Source organism: Hemiscyllium ocellatum, chromosome 48 (assembly GCF_020745735.1).
Source record: "Hemiscyllium ocellatum isolate sHemOce1 chromosome 48, sHemOce1.pat.X.cur, whole genome shotgun sequence".
In the NCBI taxonomy this organism is placed as follows: Eukaryota; Metazoa; Chordata; class Chondrichthyes; order Orectolobiformes; family Hemiscylliidae; genus Hemiscyllium; species Hemiscyllium ocellatum.
The window spans coordinates 11077859-11096547 of record NC_083448.1 but is presented as its reverse complement, the minus strand read 5'-3'; the positions used below and the strand labels follow the sequence as shown (position 1 = coordinate 11096547).

The window sequence follows — 18689 nt, the reverse complement described above, 5'->3', positions numbered from 1 at the left end:
AAGCAAACCATGGCAAACTTCCAACTGTAACCTGAAATAAAATTTTCTTTAAGAAAAAGAGCCATCTCAGTGACTGATCATATACAAAAAAAGATTCAAACAATCCTACATTCAAACACATAGAATACAGTCACAGGCTAGATTACAAGCAGTCCAATTAGTGAGGAGAGGGCAATGTCCATGTACATTCAGTAAAGCTCCAAGTTTTCACATACTGTGCAATTACATGTGGAAATTACAAGGTTTAAGAGCAGCAGTCTTCAAACTCTGAACAACAACAAAACATCTTTGCAACAGTACACCCCAAGTGGTTCAATAAGGGAAATTAGTGTTAGTGTGTTCGGTCAGCATTCTGAATCTCCCAAGTCCTGTCTTTTCTTCTAAAGCAGGTAGATTTTCTCAATAAAAACATGCTCATTTATAACAAGCTGTACAAATGCCATCTTTTAAATAAATTGAAAATACGAAAAGAATCTGTTTTTGATTGCGATGCAACTTCATCCTATTGTACAGGTATTTGCAAGAAACACCACTACTTGATAATGAGCTATATTGACTTGCAATTCGTCAACCATTCATGGCAATACAAAAATATACTGCAGCACCATCTACCTATAAATAAAGTTACAAAAACAAATATAACTGCAACGATACTGAACTTTCAAGTAATAATATCTTAAACACTTGGTGTGAAGCCAGGTATAAGGAGAGCGACGGTTTCGTACCAGTGATGATTCTAATGAATCAACGTCTTTGAGTGGGATTTTAATGTGTTTTCTCTCCCAAATACAACTTTACAGCATCCAAAGATGGAAGCGCTAAGTGCAATATCTTTTCTGAACTTTATAGCTGATGCTTTAAAAAAAAAATAAAATCCCTTGCTACTTACGATGGACAAAAATGATAGGTTATTTGGACCTCACTGTCACCATCATTCAACAGCCACGTGGCAGTTACTGATGATTAAAGAGGAGGAGTATAATTTTGAGCCAGTAGCTTTGGTCATGGCAAGAGAAATTCTGGTGACACTTGAGTTGAACCTCCTCTATGAGGGCTTCCCTCAGAAACTTGCCCAGAAGTGACCACAATCTGACTCACCAAAGGCATCTGAATGCTGAAGAGATGGCAAAAGGTCATCCCAGACAGTCATATGCTAATTAACAAGGTATATTGAAACACATATTGGAGTTGACAATCTCACATCCCAAGTGAGCCGACAACTTCAAATCTGCAAATGCTGTCTGAGCCAATTGCCTGAGGTGTCTGCTCCTGCAGCATGCCCAGCCTGCCGAAACAGAAAAACAACTTGTCAATCTAACTTGACACTTGACAGTGATGCTCTAGTTTTTTTTGTATGTAAATTGTTGTTCAGAACAAATCTGATTATCAGAAAGTGCTTCATTTTATGGTGTTTTGTCCATTCACAACACTGCACCCCCACCCCCCCCTTCCTGAACCCAGTACTGATTCTTCAGTTTTAAGTTTAAAAAGCTGGCAACTGAGCTTTCGGTCCTCAGACAGTAACACTCAACTGAACTGAAGAGTTAACAAAAGACACCTTGTACAGTCAATATCAATTTGCCGCGGATGTAGGTTTGCTCGCTGAGCTGGAGGGTTCATTTTCAGATGTTTCGTCACCATACTAGGTAATATCTTCAGTGAGCCTCCGGACAAAGCTCCGTCTGGAGGCTCACTGAAGATGTTACCTAATATGGTGACGAAACATCTGAAAATGAACCTTCCAGCTCAGCAAACAAACCTACATCCAGAACCTCAACCTAGCTACAAATCTTCCCAAAACTCGCTATCAATTTGCCCCTTTTATCGATGTCGTAACTCTTTTCTCTTGGAAGGACGTAACACATGCCAGAACTGCAATCAGTCAAGCCTAAGGCATTACCATCCCTTCTAATATTAGTTTCTGGAATAATTATCACTTCAGTTTGCTTAAATCTGACCTGCCCAATCTAAGAGTACTTCAATTTCCTACATGCAATCTCTTGCAGAAGATCAGATGTCACAGTTCACTATTTGCCTCAATCCCTTTTGCACTGATTTAATTTGAACCCATTTCCTATCATACACACACACACAAATATGATTCACTAACATGATGCTTTAAATAAGTATCAAAGTCACAATTAATTAAAGCAATGCTGTAAGTGCAGAACTGTTCCTAGTTCTAAAATTACCCCAAGTTGTTGCCTTTTTCTTTTCAGTTTTTATTTAAATGTTTGTCCCCATTTCACTCAAATTCAAAGCTTTCAAATGTTAGTACTTACAATATTTCTGTTCTCACATTAAAAATTCCATATATAAAAATCTCAAGGCCAATCCTGTGTTCTCAATTGAAGCAAATGCACTGCTTTAACCAAATAAATACTTGGAAAGGGAACAATGGGCCAGGGCCCAAGGAAGAATAAATCAATTTTCAGATAAACACTCTCTTTGTTTGGCATGGAACATTTTATAGATTGAAATCCTATTCATATTTCAGCTATTTACATGATTATTATACAATAAAAGAGCATCAACTGATAAAATAGTAATCCTCCTTAACAAACTACTTTTCATTCAGCACTATAATCTTGAACAATGTTGAGATATCCCTTTCCATTTGGTAATGCAAAGCAGCTAAAGTTTAACTAGCAGAATGGGGAAGGGTCCGAGTGATATTCAAATCTGAAAACAAAAACAAAACAATTGCTTGTGTCATTCTTCTCAGCTACAACTAAAGATTCCCATGTACCTCCATCTTCCAACTGATCCAGACTCCTCCATTAGATTGACCTCATCATTTCTGTTTTTATGAACCTCACTAAGTGATGACCATACAACAACGGTGTTCACAGGACAACCTTCCAACCATAGGGAATTTTTTAAAGATGGGAAAACCCAAGGCGTACTCACATTTTCTGCCTTTTTAGACAATGCTTTTTTGGGTTTCTGGTTTTCACAACAATTTTGTTTGGAAAATATGCAGTGGAGCCACAGAACAGCTTATGGATTCAAGAATCAATGTGGGCAATCTCACAGAAATGAAGAAGTGTTGTAAAGTTGAATAAGTCCTTATCCTTAGAATAATCATCCTGGGACTTCGTTGCACTCTCTGCTTTTTACGAGCATGAGAACACATTTACACAGAGTATCCCTCATTTCAGTTTCATCAACAGATAAGGTTATTTCCTGACCATTCCAAAGGATGCATCTGCACAAGTATTTTGCTGTCACAGTTAATGAGACAACTTCCGAGGCTGCACATTCCAGACTAATCACTGTAATACTCTGTGCAATGGTTCCTTGTTCTTTCATTCTAAATGCTTGCCACAAGTCATGTGCAAACTTGTTCAAGTTTTGTGTATTTTAATTTGTTAAGAACACATTTTTAAACAGGTCAGGGTTTGGCAGCGTACCTGATAATGCTAAACATTCTCAATCAGAAGAGAAAGCTTCATCAAACTTGAAAATACTCTTTTTCCTCTCTATTCCCTCACCTTCCCTAAGTTGGATTGCAACTTGGCAGTTTAGAAATGAAGACATCCAGGAAATAGGAAGCAGCGTTTGAATTTCCACATTGATTTTTGTTCGCATCCAAGGTCGGAGATAAATCTCAATGAGAAAGAAAGTACCGAACCAAAACAAGTTAGTACCACAGAACATCCAACCTAAACCAACGATGTCACAAATGATGTTAAGTCAGAATGGGTAGGGCAAAGGATCAACTAACACATTGGGCACAGGCATGAGAGGTTGCCTCACTGGCAGCTAAGGGTTGAAGCCTAGATTTCAGAAAATCAATGGACCTTTAGCATATCCTTCTCTCGTCTGCAAAAGATTTCATCTCAACATTTGCTGCTTAATGGACTACTAAGTAGAGTCGGCAGGACAGGAATGGGAATACTTGGCAGAGGGGAAGATGTGTTTCAGCCCACCCATGGTGTGGCATTGTTCTGGACATCAGCCAAATTAGATATCATCATTTGCAGCTTTCTCCACAGTCATCTGTGTTCTGTCATGAAACCTGGGCTGACATGAAATTATGTACCTTTTTAAATGTGGTTTTCAGATGAACCAGCACAATTGCAAAAATAGTAAAAGCAAAGATGGGCTTCATCATATGGTTTTCAACAAATAATAAAATAATTCAGAAATGGTACCCCAGACTGCAGATAGAACATAAATACGACAATCACCATCAGGTATGTCCTCTTGCTGAAATACTGGCACATTGCACAACCATAGGAATCATATCATGTATCGAACATTATAATTGCACAGTAAAACCAAAGCAAGGTGCAGATAATGCATTCTAATTCCTTGTTCACTACCCAAAGCTCTGACCACATGGGAAATGGGTCAAGTTGTCCAATTATGAACCAAAACGATAAACAAATACACACTCAATACCTTTGGATGCACTTGTCATCAAACTGGTGCCAGTCAGGCTCAGAGCAGTCGAGCTTTGAGGTCAATGGGCTATGGCAACACTATTTTTACATGTCCAAACATATCCATTCCTATTTCCAGTACTCTACACATTTGAAGAAGGACACCCTCAAAGACACAAAACTGTGTTTTCTCCAATCTTCCCATGGACATGGCTGGGAGTCAGGTCATTCACACTCTTCTCCAGAAGGCCCCAAGATGTCTGGCCATAGTGCTGAGTGATTTATCAATCATGGCAAAGTGGGAACAATGAGCACACAATGCCCATGAAAACAACTTCCTGAGGATAAGACATTTTCATGTGTTCTTTCTAATGGATTTGGCTTAAAACTAAACATCTGAAAGCCATCCAAATGTTCTCAGGTATTTCCCCAGACTCAGTGGGAGAGTGAGAGAGCGCGAGAGAGATTAAAGATTGAATTAAAGTAGTCTGTGAAAATCTGTGCTGTAAAAGCATTAACAAATAATGGAAGGAGAAACGTAAAGTTGTGAAATCTATAAGAATCTAATATCTCACAAGAAGAAAACCTGGCTTGGAAAAACAATCAGGCAATAAACAAGAGAAAGTCATTTCAATAACCAGCTTTTGAGACATTTCCTTCCATCACACTATTTATGTCAAGTGCAAATCTCCCATTGTTCATCATGAAAATTTTACTAAAACAGAGACATCATCTCTTAAAGCAAGATGGACCACCTATTAGAACAGACTAAGGGCTTTTCGCCACTATGACAGCTCCCATTTCGAATTGGGGACAACAATATAATGAGGTTCCTTGCAAGCACGATGGAAGATGCAGCTATTTTAGGAAGGGGGAAAAAACCTCCAACTCCAGACCCATTTGGAGCCAGAGCAAGTTAGCTCCTCTTCTGTCCTCCATCTCCTGTCAGCCACAACATTATGTATTATTTACACATGTTTGTGTGCAAAGTCCATACTCAAGAAACAGTTCGAACATGGAAATTACATGTTTTGGCGAGAAGATGCACGAGTACAAATGGCCTTTCTGTCCTGTAGATTCACTATCCTGTCCACATTGGCCAGTAGTTATTACCTTACTGAGGCTACTCCATGTAACTTCCATTTTGCTCATTTTAAAGTTAACAGTACAACTCACAACTGAGTGGGAAGTATCATCTAGTAGGCAATCCTTACAGCTCAGCAATGCCCCTTGAGCCAGTGGATGCAAACTTTGAGTGGGAAAGCAAAAGAGAATTAAAGATAAAATCCAGCCCATGCAACTGAGGAAACTTGGTAGTTTTACCGAGACTTTTTATCAAACAGATACCCTGAATTTGCAACACATAGACATGTGATGGATGAGGAGGTTTTTCTGCCATTAAATACAATGTGTGAATAATGCTGAAAAACAAATATCACAAGTTTATTCTACCCAAGTTCTAATATCAGAACGTGATAGTTATAAGATTATTTAAACATACAGACATAGTTTAATGTTTATTATATACAAGAGTACTGTAGCATAGAATCATAGGTTCACAGAGAAGGTTTTGGCAAATCAGGAGGGTTTTTGATGAAGTAAATTGCAAGAAATGGCTTGCATCAGTGTCAGGGTGGAGGGGTTAACAGGCATCAGTAATCACAGTTAATATAACTTGTAAAGAAAACCAGGTGGAAGATGGGGAGAATGTTACTACAGTGAATTATGATCAGACATTGACTGCCTGAAATTACGGTGAAAGCTAATTTCATAGGAATAAAATCTTGGTGGCTCTTATCGAGCTAGCATGGGTCTGATGGGCAGAATGGTTTCCTTCTGAGCTGTGTATAATCCTATGGTTCTCGGAGTACTTTCACTCAGTAAGAACTTTTTAGTTTGTCCATAAAACACTCTATTAAGAGCAAAGATGACACTTCTAAGTTTCAGTTTTTTAAAAAAAACATGATTTTTTTCTGTCATAATTTTTGCTTTTTACATATAAATGTATAAAAATAATAAAATCACATCATCATAGCCATAATGGTAGTGCTGATAACAGAAACTATGAACTCCAAAAAGGCAGAACTCAAATTATAATACTCACTTATAAATGTGGAAAAAATAGTACTGTAAATACTAATAAAAATTAGAAGTAAATTGTGGGAGCTAGGTTCCACATCAGACAACATCCTAAGCCACAAGGGACAAAGCTCAGACTAATGTGCATTATCTGAGCTTCAAATAAAACACAACATCACCAGCGACTGTTAGACTTCAAACCTAATTCCATACTGGAACTCAAACCCCTTTGTGTTCTCTTCGTTGCCCTGTAAAATGTTGAGGCTTAACAGCTGTTGATCTGGCAGTTTTCTGACTGCTTCTATTTTGCCATTCCTGGTTCTGAGCAGATCCAGGTGGTCCACTGTAAGACTGTTTAGAATTAACAAAGTGCTGGATATAATCCACTTTCCAACCTGGATGGGTATTGGAGGAGGGGAGGGTATGCTCAGGGAGTGATCACTGGGTGTTGAATTTTTCATTTTGACCACCCAACAAAATTGTCCATTGACCATTCTTTTCCATCGCCCACCAACCCCACAAATGATCAGTTATCATTTAAACATGATTCGAGCAAGCTGCACTGCCCTTCAATTTTAGTTTTTAGTGGACAAAAGGGCAACAATAGTTGGATACAAATACCACTAATCACTACCTATTTTGATTAACACAAAATTAAGTGCCATTTCTTTGTTTTTAATAATTCTTGAAGAACAGTTGTCACTTTGAGGTGTCCAAAATCAAAACATAAAAGGGGAAAAAAAAATCAAAACAATCTTTTGGTCATCTTTACTTACACCCTTGGAATCTCTGAGTTTTCCACTCTGCATGATTTACAATCCCCAGAGCCATTTGAACACAACACTAAATGTTGCCCTGTTTATTACTTCAAGTCCATGGCATCTCCATTTTGAAATCTTCACTCAGTGGTTTCCTCACCGGTGTCCTCAGCTGCTGAATTGTTCTGAAGACTGACAGAGGAGGATGAGTCAAATTCTGTTGGGCAGTTTGGATCATGTTCAGAGCAGCAGAGCCGGCCATCCAACGCTGAAGCAATCAAGGCTCCCTTCTGGTGCTCCTTACAGTAGGAGTTTGGACAGAAGTCACAGAAGGAAGTTGAGGATTTGCCACACTCGTCACAATGGTGCCAAGGGCACTCCCATTTTCCTGGGGATGTAAGGGAAAACATGTCATGGGATTATGAATAATACGAACAGCTCAATACATCATATGCTTGCCACACTAGAAAACACTGTAGCTGCTTCCAACAAATTTCCAAAACCCGTGGTTCTCCACACATCCACACTGAATCCTCCACGTATGCAGCAGATAACATTTCGCCCACTGCCTTCATAAGCCAAGTGGAGCACCTGTCAACTCAGCAAATTGGCAACACCCAAGATTGCATTTCCATATTTTTTTAAGAAAGGAAACACATCAAGCAGTACGACTCAGGTTTCTTCTATAATCTCAGCCTGGGCTTGAGTAAATGGACACAATCAGATCGGTTCCGTGCCACTGATCTAAGGGATAACACATTTGTCATTTATATCTCCGCTGATAGTGGAGACAGAATTCTGAATTAAGAGAGAGGGACACAAAATTGTTGGGGCCCTTCTTCCAGCACCAGATAGTCTCTACATCTGGACCGGGGGCCTCGGTTCAAATCCCACCTGCTCCAGAGGTATGAGAGAGCAACTCTGAATAGGTTGATAAAAAGACTATGTTTTTACAACATTGTAGTATATTTTTCTCCGCTCGTATTAAAACACAATTATCTTCTTCGTTCACAGGATGCGGGAACTGCTGACTCAACCAGCATTTATTACCCTTCTCTATTTGCCCAGAGGGTAATTAAGAGTCAAGCACATTGCTGCGGGTCCATGTCACATGTGGGCCAGACCATTTTCTCCCTGATATTGAACCAAGTAAGTTTTTCCCAGAAATCATCAACACAGAAGAAGAACAACTAATATAGGTGCAATTACTGTATCACTACCTTTCTTTTGCCCCCTAGCACCGTGCAATCTTCAGCACTTCATTTACCATCATGTCAACAGTAACCAATTGAACCAACAGACAGCTAGTCTCAGCTTTGCCCTTCCCTGAGACCACAACAGTGGCCTTAAGATATGATTGCTCCTCCACTGCCTCATACCTTCTGCTCATCAAGAAATTTAGAACCTCTCCCCCACCACAGTCCACACATCCCATCCACATCACTGGAAGTCTTGTAGATGTTGAGAAAGCACCAAACCCATGCAACAATCCAAATAAATTCTTTTGGAAATCCTCGAAGTACTATACCTGCATTGTGAGGTATGTAACACAGGTTCCTGATCAGATCCCCATAATAACTGGATCAACACCAGTGACTGAAGCAATCTAAAACTGACACAGGTGCTGTTTTTATCCCAACTTCAGGTAGTTTGTCAAAAGGTTAGATTGGAAAATTCTTAGAGAACAACACTACTCTGCTCACAAGCAAAACTGACGTGGAAATTGAAGATTTTAATCAAGCACTGTGTGATGATGCTGCTTCTTTCACAAGGTTATTTTATCCTTGGTATTTTTTTCAGAGAGGTTGTAAAAGACAGACTCCAAAAAGTCTAAGTTGAAGGGTCAGGGGCAGTTTAATTATATCCTCAAGCAGAAGACTTCTCAGTTTAAAAAAAAACACTTGTACAGTGAAAGGGAAGTGGCCAATTCTGCCAGCTCAGATTTTCTCTGGTTTCATTTTGTTTTAGAACAATAGTGTTTTTGAAACAGGTCCATGCTGGTACTCTCATTCTCTGACATCTCTCCTCTAAGACACTGGGTTTGATATTACATTTTTTTGCCAAGGGGTGTTTATGGGCAAGTATTGGGAACAGCATCATTACGTTGGGATAACTTGTAGGGTTTTTGGATAGGTAAAGTTTTTCGGTATTGTGCTCTCGTTTGTTTGGGTTTCATTTGGTAATCTTGTCAACAAATTCAGTTTTATTTAAAACTAAGTGGTTTGACCAGCTGCATCTCTCCTGGGTCTGGGCTACTTTCTTGAAATGTTTTGAGGGGGTCTTTGCGGGATTTGTTCTATTGTTACGATTTGGGATTAGGGTTCTTGGACACGTAAGTAGCAAGTGATAGGTGTCAGTGTCTTTTGTTCTGGGTGTTGAATTCGGTTGGTTAAAACACTGCTTGGGATAGCAATGGCTCTTTCAGTCACCAAGAGTTTTCTGGAAATGGAAGAAGTGACTTTGGGGTTTTCCAAAATGTGATTAAGGATAGGCTGCTGGAATTAGTAGACAAGCTGGAGCTGGAACTGGAGCTGCCTCTTTCCATGAAGAAAGGAGTGATAATCACTGCATTTAAATTTGCTGGAAACACCATCAGAATCTTTAGAGATGGCTGAAATTCAATTGAAAATGAAGCAGCTTGAGTTAGAGGCAAAAGACCGGGAAAGGGCAACTGAAATGAAAGAGTATGAATTGCGATTTAAAGCAGAGGAAAGAGAAAGAGAAAGAGAAGAAAGCAATCAAGAGAGGGAGTTTGAACTTCAGAAACTGGTACTTAAACAGAAGTTCAAAAATTCACTTTCTAAAGTAGTGAGACTATCCCAAATTCAGGCAGATGAGAATTGGGCAGAAATTTATCAAGTCATATTGCCAGTGGGTGAAAGAAAGAGGGTGTTGCTAGTGGCACATGAGCGACCACTGAAGGGTCGTTTCAGAGTGAGAGAAACTCAAGCTAAAATACAAAAACATTTTAACTGGCCTGGACTGCACAAGGATGTTGTTGAATTTTGCCAGACATGTCAGGAAATTGGAAAACCACAGGCAGCAATAAAACCCGCACCTTTAATATCTATTCCTTCATTTGAGCAGCCTTTTACAAGAGTTTTAATTGATTTTTTAAAAATTCATTGATGGGACTTGGGTGTTGCTGGCCGGCTAGCATTCATGATGAAGGGTTTTTGCCTGAAACGTCAATTTTGCTGTCGATTTTACCTCGGATGCTGCCTGAACTGCTGTGCTCTTCCAGCACCACTAATCCAAAATCTGGTTTTCAGCATCTGCAGTCATTGTTTTTACCTGACCAGCATTCATAGCCCACCCCTATTTGCCCTTGAGGTGGTGGTGGTGGTGAGCTGCCTTCTTGAATAACTGCAGTCCACTTGCTGTGGGTTGACCCACAATGCTGGTCGGGAGGGAATTCCAGGATTTTGACCTAATGACTATGAAGAAACAGCAGTATATTTCCAAGTGAGGGTGGTGAGTGGCTTGGAGGAGAACTTGCAGGTGGTGGTGTTCCCAAGTACCTGCTGCTCTGTCCTTCAAGATGGAAGTGGTCGTGGGTTTGAAAGGTGCTGTCAAAGGATTTTTGGTGAATTACTGCAGTGAATCTTGTAGATGGTACACACTGCTGCTACTGAGCCCCAGTGGTGGAGGGAGTTCATGTTTGTTGATGTGGTGCCAATTAAGTGGGTTGCTTTGTCCTGGATGGTGTCAAGCTTCTTGAGTGTTATTGGAGCTGCCCCCATCCAGGCAAGTTACACTCCTGGCTTGTGCTTTTTAGTTGGCGGATAGACTTTGTGGTGTCAGGAGGGGAGTTACTCACTGCAGTATCCATGGTCTCTGACCTGTTCTTGTAGCCAGAGTTAATGTGGTGAGTCCAGTTGAGTTTCTGGTCAATGGTAACCCCAAGGATGTTCACAGTGGGGGATTGAGTGACAGTAATATCGTTCAATGTCAAGGGGTGGTGGTGAGGGTGTTTCGGATTGGTGATGGTAATTGCCCCATGTCAGCCCAAGCTTGGATATTATTCCGATCTTGTTGCATTTGAGCACGTACTGTTTCAATATCTGAGGAATCACGAGTGGTGCTGAACACTGCAGTCATCAGCAATCACCCCCATTTCTGACCTTATGACAGAGGGAAGGTCATTGATGAAGCAGCTGAAGGTGGTTGAGCCTAGGACATGACTCTGAGGGACACCTGCAGAGATGTCCTGGAGCTGACATGACTGACCCTCCACAACCATCTTTCTTTGTGTCTAACCAACGGAGTGTTTGCCCCAGGATATCCATTGATTCCAGTTTTGCCAGGGCTCCTTGATGCCATAGACAGTCAAATGCGGCCTTGGTCAAATGACAAGGGCTGTCACTCTCACCTCACCTCTGGAATTCAGCTCTTTTGCTCATGTTTGAACTAAGATCAGGAGCCATGTGACCCTGGTACAACCCACACTGGGTGTCACTATGCAGGTTGTTACTGAGCAGGTGCTGTTCGAGAGCACTGTTGATGACCTCTTCCATCACTGTACTGATGATCGACAGTAGACTGATTGGGCGGTAACTGGCTGGGTTGAATTTGTCCTGCTTTTTCCACATTGTCAGGTAAACGCCAGGTGTTGTAACTGTACTGGAAGAGCTTGGGCAATTTTCCACATCGTCAGGTAGATGCCAGTGTTGTAACTGTACTGGAAGAGCTTGGCTAGGAAAACAGCAACGGATAATGTGTTGCTGGAAAAGCGCAGCAAGTCAGGCAGCATCCAAGGAGCAGGGGAATCGATGTTTCGGGCATTCCTGAAGAAGGGCTTATGTCCGAAATGTCGATTCTCCAGCTCCTTGGATGCTGCCTGATTTGCTGCGCTTTTGCAGCAACACATTTTCAGCTCTGATCTCCAGTATCTGCAGTCCTCACTTTCCCCTAGGAAAGCAGCAAGTTCTGGAGCACATGTCTTCAGTACTATTGCTAGAACGTTATCAGGGCCCATTGCCTTTGCAGTGTCCAGTGCCTCCATCAATTTCTTGATATCATGTGGAGTGAATCAAATTGGAGACTGTTACCTGTGCTGCTGGGGACCACTGGAGGAGCCTAAGATGGATCATCCTGTAGGCACTTATAACTGAAGGTTGTTGTGAATGCATCAACCTTATTTTTGCACTGATGTGCTGGGGTCCTCCATCATTGAGGATGGTGATATTTGTGGAGCCTCCTCGTCCAGTGAGTTGTTTCATTGTCTACCACCAGTCACAAATGGATGTGGAAGGACTGCAGAGCTAAGATCTGATCTGTTGGTTCTGGGATTGCTTAGCTCACTTGCTGTTTATGCCATTGGGCACACAAGTAGTCCTGTTTGACAGCTTCAACAAGTTGACACTTCATTCTTAAGTATGCCTGACGCTGCTCTTGGCATGCCCTCCTGCACTCTCCATTGAACCAGAGTTGATCCCCTGGCTTGATGGTAATGGTTGAGTAGGGGATATGCCAGGCCTTAAGGGTGCAGATTGTGCTGGATTACAGTTCTGCTGCTGTTGATGGCCCACAGAGCCTCTTGGATGCCCAGTCTTGAGCTGCTAGCTTGGTTTGAAATCTGTTCCATTTAGCACAGTGTTCTACCACATAACATGATGAAGGCTATTCTCCACGTGAAGGTGGGACTTCATCTCCACATGATATCAAGAAATTGATGGAGGCACTGGATCCTGCAAAAGCAATAGGTCCTGATAACATTCCAACAATAGTACTGAAGACGTGTGCTCCAGAACTTGCTGTTTCCGAGCCAAGCTCTTCCAGTTACTTATACTGTCATGGACAGGTGCTTCTGCAGCGGCAGATTAGTAGGAGGTCAGCTATGTTTTTTCCTCTTGTTGGTTCCTTTGCCACTTGCCGCAGACCCAGTCTAGCAGTTACACCCTTTAGGATCAGTAATGCTACTGCAGAGCCACTCTTGGTGGGAGAATTGAAGTCCCCCACCCAGAGTACATTTTATGTCCTTGCCACCTCAGTATTGTTCAACATGGAGGAATACAGATTCATCAACCGAAGGAGGACGGTAAGTGGTAACCAGTTTAACCTGAAGCTATGAGACTTCATGGGGTCCGGAGTCCATGTCAGGGACTCCCAGTGCAACTCCCTCCTGACTGTATACTGCTGTGCTACCATCTCTGTTGGGTCTATCCTGCCAGTGGGACAGGACATATCCATGGATGGTAGTGGTGGTGCCTGAGGTGTTATCTGTGAGGTATGATTGTATTAGCATGACTATGTCAGGTTGTTGCTTGACTAACTTGTGAGACAGCTCTCCCACGTTTGACACTAGCCCCCAGATATTGGTAAGGAGGACTATGCATGGTTGTCAAGGCTGTTTGCGTTTTTGCCGCTGTCTTTTCCGGTTCCAAGGTCCAATGCCTGGTGGTACATCCGGTTTCATTTCTTTGTTGTAACTTGCTAGCAATTGATACAAGTGAGTAGCTTGCTGAGCCATTTCAGAGGGTAGTTGAGAGTCAACCACATTGCTTTGGCTCTGGAGCCTTATGTAGGTCAGATCAGGTCAGGATGACAGATTTCCTTCCCTGAAGGACATGAGTAAAATCAGACGGGTTTTTTCCCGACAATTGGTCATCAGTCAACACTGAATTCCAGATATTTTTATTGCTTTAAAATTCCACCATTGGCCGTGGAAGGTTTTCAAAGCCAGGTCCCCAGAACATTATTCTGGGTTTCTGCAGCGATAATACCACTAAGCCATTGCCTCCCCCATGCTGATTGCAGAGCACCCCGACCTAAAACAAACAGTGGGAATCAGTATTTGTTAACAGTAATGGATGTGTCCAGTTGATTTTCAGAGGCCATTCCATTATACAATATCCCAGCAAAAAGGACTGGAAAGGAATTACTCACATTTTTCATAAGATACCAACTACTGATAGAGATACAATCAGATCAAGGATCAAATTTCACATCAAAATTATTCAAGCAAGTTCTGGATAGCTTTGGGCTAAAACAATTCAAATCTACTGCGTACAATCCAGAATCACAGGGAGCACTAGAAAGATGGCATCAGACATTAAAGACCATGTTGAGGGCTTATAGTCAAGACTATCCAAATAATTGAGATAAGGGGCTGTTTATGATGAGAGCTGCACCAAATGAATCGACCAAATTCAGTCCAGGCGAATTTGTTTTTGGGCATGAAGTGAGAGTATCGCTAAAAGTGATTAAGGACAAATTGTTAAGTCAGAATTCAGAGACCACGTATTTGGAGCATGTGTCAAATTTTTGGCAACAGTTAAATAGAGCGGGGGGAGTTGGCTAGACAGCATTTAAAACTATCATAGCATACAATGAAACAGGAAGCAGACAAGAAATCAAAAACTCATCATTTTACTATCGGAGGTAAGGTGTTAGTATTAATTCCAGTGACAGGTGAACCTTTAAAAGCAAAGTTTAGTAGACCTTATCAAGGTGAAAGGAAATTAAATGAGGTGAACTACTCGATATGGACTCCAGACAGAAAGAAATCTCAGATTCATGTGAATATGCTCAAAAGGCAATCCGACAGGGAAGGAGAGCCAAAGGAGACAGTGTTACTGTTTACAATATAGAGTGGAGGATCAAGTTCACAGGATTCTGAATTGGATATTCCTCAAAGTAAATTGGACTATGAAGACGTCGTCAAAAATTGGAATAAATTATTGAGTTACCTTCCAGAGGAAAATCAAAATGACCTGAAAGAGTTATTATTATCACAGGGGAGATATGTGGAAATACTTTTGATGTAGTTATACGAGATGCTGTTCCGATTAAGCAACATCTGCAGAGGCATAACCGTCTAAAGTTGGCACAGACTCAAAAGGAGATCGAATGCATATTTCAATGAGTTAGAGTGACTGGAGCTCACCTATTGCAATTGTGCCAAAACTAGGTGGTACCCAAAAGTGAAATGTGTACTATCGCAAAGACCGATGCATATCCGATTCTGTATTTGGATTGAGAAAGTGGGGCAAGCAACTTATATTTCTAAGTTGGACTTGCTCAGAGGACACTGGCAGGTACCTTTGTCAGAAAGAGCAAAGGTAATTTTGGCTTTCATAATGCCAAACGGACTATGTCAGTTTAAAGTCATGCTACTTGATACGAAACGCGTGCCAGCCACATTTCAGAGACTAACCAAGACGGTTATTGCCAGAGTACCCAGCTATGTCAAATGTGTAGATTCCCGTGCAAAGTTCAGTCACACATGGAAGGAACATGATCAGACTTGTTCGATCAACTTCAGAAGGCAGGTTTGGTGATAAACCTGGCAAGAAGTGGATTTGCCAAACCCAAGTCACCTTCCTGGGCCATGTTGTTGGACACGGAAAAAATGGTGTTATGGGATGGTAAAACAAAGGATATTTGGGAGTTTGCCATACCATCGACAAAAGGAACAGTACTACAATTCCTGGGATTGTCTGGATTTTATCAAAACTTTAGACAATGTTTTAGCAGTGTGGTTCCTCCACTCACTGAATTGCTGAAGAAAGGCAAGAAGTTTCAGTGGATGGCAGACTATCAAAATGTATTTGACAGCTTGAAAGCTGTGTGAACCATTGCTCCAGTATTAGCCACACTTAATTACGCAAGGCCATTCAAGCTGGCTATCGATGAGAGTGACGTGGGTGTCACTGCTGTGCTCTGAGAGGAAGACGGCGAGTAGATAAAAAGACCTGTCAGATATTTCTTGAGGAAACTGAACATTCATCAGTGGAAATATTCAACGGTTGAGAAGGAGACTTTGAGCTTGGTGTTGGCTTTCAACATTTCTATGTTTATGTCACTAGTATCGTATTGAGACAATCATATACACTGATCATAAATTTCTCCAAAAACATTAATGGGTTAAGGACAAAAATAGCACACTGTTTAGATGAAGCTTGTTGTTACAGCCATTCAATTTGAAAATTATGCGTATTGTAGAATAAGGCTTGAATGAGAAACGGAAGTGTTCAGTGTCAGGAGTACAACAGACTGAAGCAGTGCAGCAGTGCATGTTTATAATCAATGTAATGTAAATGTGTCTTGTAGAGTACTAACAATTTAGGATTAAGGGGTTTTAGAATGAAGTCTTCTTCAGGTATTGATGGGCTTTTTTTTAAGGGGAGAGATGTGACTATGCTGTTCCTTTAACAAGGTCCTTGGATTTTTTTTTTCCCAGAGAGGTCGTGAAAGATGCAGACTCTGCAAAGTCTAAGTTGATGGGTTTTAGGGCCAGTTTGATTATAGCTAACAGATACTGTCTCATGCAGAAGACTTTCAAGTCTTAAAAAAAACCACTTGTATAATGAAAGGGAATTGGCCAGTTCTGCCAGCTCAGATTTTCTCTGGTTTTATTTGGTTTTGGAACACTAGTGTTTTTGTTGCTGCTGGACTGAAAGAAGCAGGTCCATGCTGGTACTCTCGCTCTCTGGCTTCTCTCCTGTAAGATCCTGGGTTTGATTTAACCTTTTTCTTTGCCAAGGGGTGTTTATGGGGATGGCTGCAAGCATTGGGAACAGCATCATTAAGTTGGGATGACCTGCTGGGCTTTTTGAAACATTAAGTTATTCGATATTCTGTTCTTTTTTGATTGTGTCATTCGGTTATCTTGTAAATAAATTCTGTTTTGTTTAAAACCAAGTGGTTTGACCAGCTGCATCTCTCCTGGAATATTCACTGTACACCTGCTTAAGACAACGAGCAAAGTTAGGGTCTGGGCTATGTTTTCAAATGTTTTGAGTGGGTCTGGCCTGGTCCATAACAACTGAAATCTTTCACTCATTTTTCACAGCTTCAAATCATGCAATACCATCTGATGTGACTGCAGAAAAATTAAATTACAACAGAGGGTAGTGAGAACAACCTCGCTCAAATGGAGATCAACATTTAGATTAAAGCACCAGCTTGGGTCTCCAAACTGCAGGCACAAGCAGCACACAGTTAGATGTCAAGGAACTAACTGTTGAAAGTCACACTAACTTGGTTTGCACAGCATCTTCAAAACATTGTCACATTTCAACATGCACTCAACCCCATAATATTCCGCAGCTAAAAGTAATTTTAAAAGTACCACAAGTGATATTTATTTCAGACATGTATACTGATGCTTACCGAAGGGTGGTTTAGTCAAGTTTAGGCATGATAAATGGTATGCTTTGGGGCAATCTTTCTTATCACACATCACAAGCTCGCCTCCATCACAGCATCGGTAGCAGTAGTCCTCATGCATTTTTCTGATATCTATTTTGGTTTTACGTTTCTTCAACTTTTTCTTTGCATTTTTTGCCTTTTCTTCATTCGCCGTTGCAGCAGCCGTCTAGTAAATCCAAGAAGCAAAACTTCAGTTTCATCATATCTCTGCAGCAAATGACCAAGTTTTTAATTCTAAAATATGTCACCATTGAGAAAGTAACTTGCCTGCTTTCACTTCAGTCTCATGAATGCTTCACAGTTCTTGGTTTGTCTGAACTAGGCTTTTATTAAGTAGCAATCAAAATTGGAAGATAACTACCTTTGTGGGTTGAGAGGGGATCCAATAAAGATGAACAGGACAAACTGAGACCAAGCAATGAATTATCTTTTAAAGAGGAGATGCTCCAGGTACAGGTTCAATCCAACAAGGGTAAAAGGGAAGGGAAGAGAGCCAAAGCTCAAGCACCTTGGAGGATAATGCAGATACAGAATGTGAGGGATCAAAATAATTAAGGGGGTTGGAGTCTTGCCCACTGAATTCTTCAAGTGATAGCCAGGTCATACACCACAAATTGAAAAGAGGGGTGAAGAAGAAAAGAAAACTCGCTAAGAGCGTGTGAAATCTTCTGCAGCCCACAGTAAGTCGTGGCAATACTCTGTGGTCAGGTGGTGCCTGTCCAACACAAAGAGGGTGACATATGCTTAGTCATAAGGAAGGATTGGAAAACTTGAATCATAGAATCATGGAGTCTCACAGCACAGAGACAGACCCTGTGACCCAAGCTCGTCCATGCCAACCAAAATGTCCATCTGCGCTAACCCCATTTCCCTGCACTTGGCCCATATCCTTCCAAATCTTTCTTATCCATGTATTTGTTCAAATCCCTTTTAAATGTTGTTTATGTACCCGCATCACCCACTTACACTGGCAGCTCATTCCATATGCACATCACCCTCTGTGTAAAAAAAAGTTGCCCTTCAGGTTCTCTTTCATTCTTTCCCCTCTAACCTCAAATGGATACCCTCTCGTCCTCAATTTCCCAACCCAGACCATTGAGACCTGACAACATCCTTGTGAATTTCTTGTGAACCCTTCCCAGTTTAATGACATCCTTCCTGTTACAAGGTGACCAAAACTGAACACCATACTCCAAGTGCACTCTCACCAACGTCACATATAACAACAAAATAACTTCCCAACTTCAATACTCAATGCCCTGACTGATAAAGGCCAGTGGGCCAAAAGCCTTCTTCACTGCCCTGTCTT

At 41.2% G+C, this 18689-nt stretch overlaps 1 protein-coding gene across 4 annotated transcripts in view; it reads right to left on the bottom strand.

The window, feature by feature from the left end:
• Positions 1-1722: 1722 nt before the first annotated feature.
• Positions 1723-18689, bottom strand: part of nsd3 (nuclear receptor binding SET domain protein 3) — a 132125-nt gene continuing 115158 nt past the window's right edge. For all 4 annotated transcript variants that reach the window (XM_060856664.1, XM_060856663.1, XM_060856666.1 and 1 more), the window contains 2 exons: positions 17342-17546; positions 1723-7613 (listed from right to left, as the gene is read on the bottom strand). In XM_060856664.1, coding sequence (XP_060712647.1) covers positions 7366-7613; positions 17342-17546 — 453 coding nt within the window. In that variant the 3' untranslated portion in view covers positions 1723-7365. The remainder of the gene's footprint in view (positions 7614-17341; positions 17547-18689) is intronic.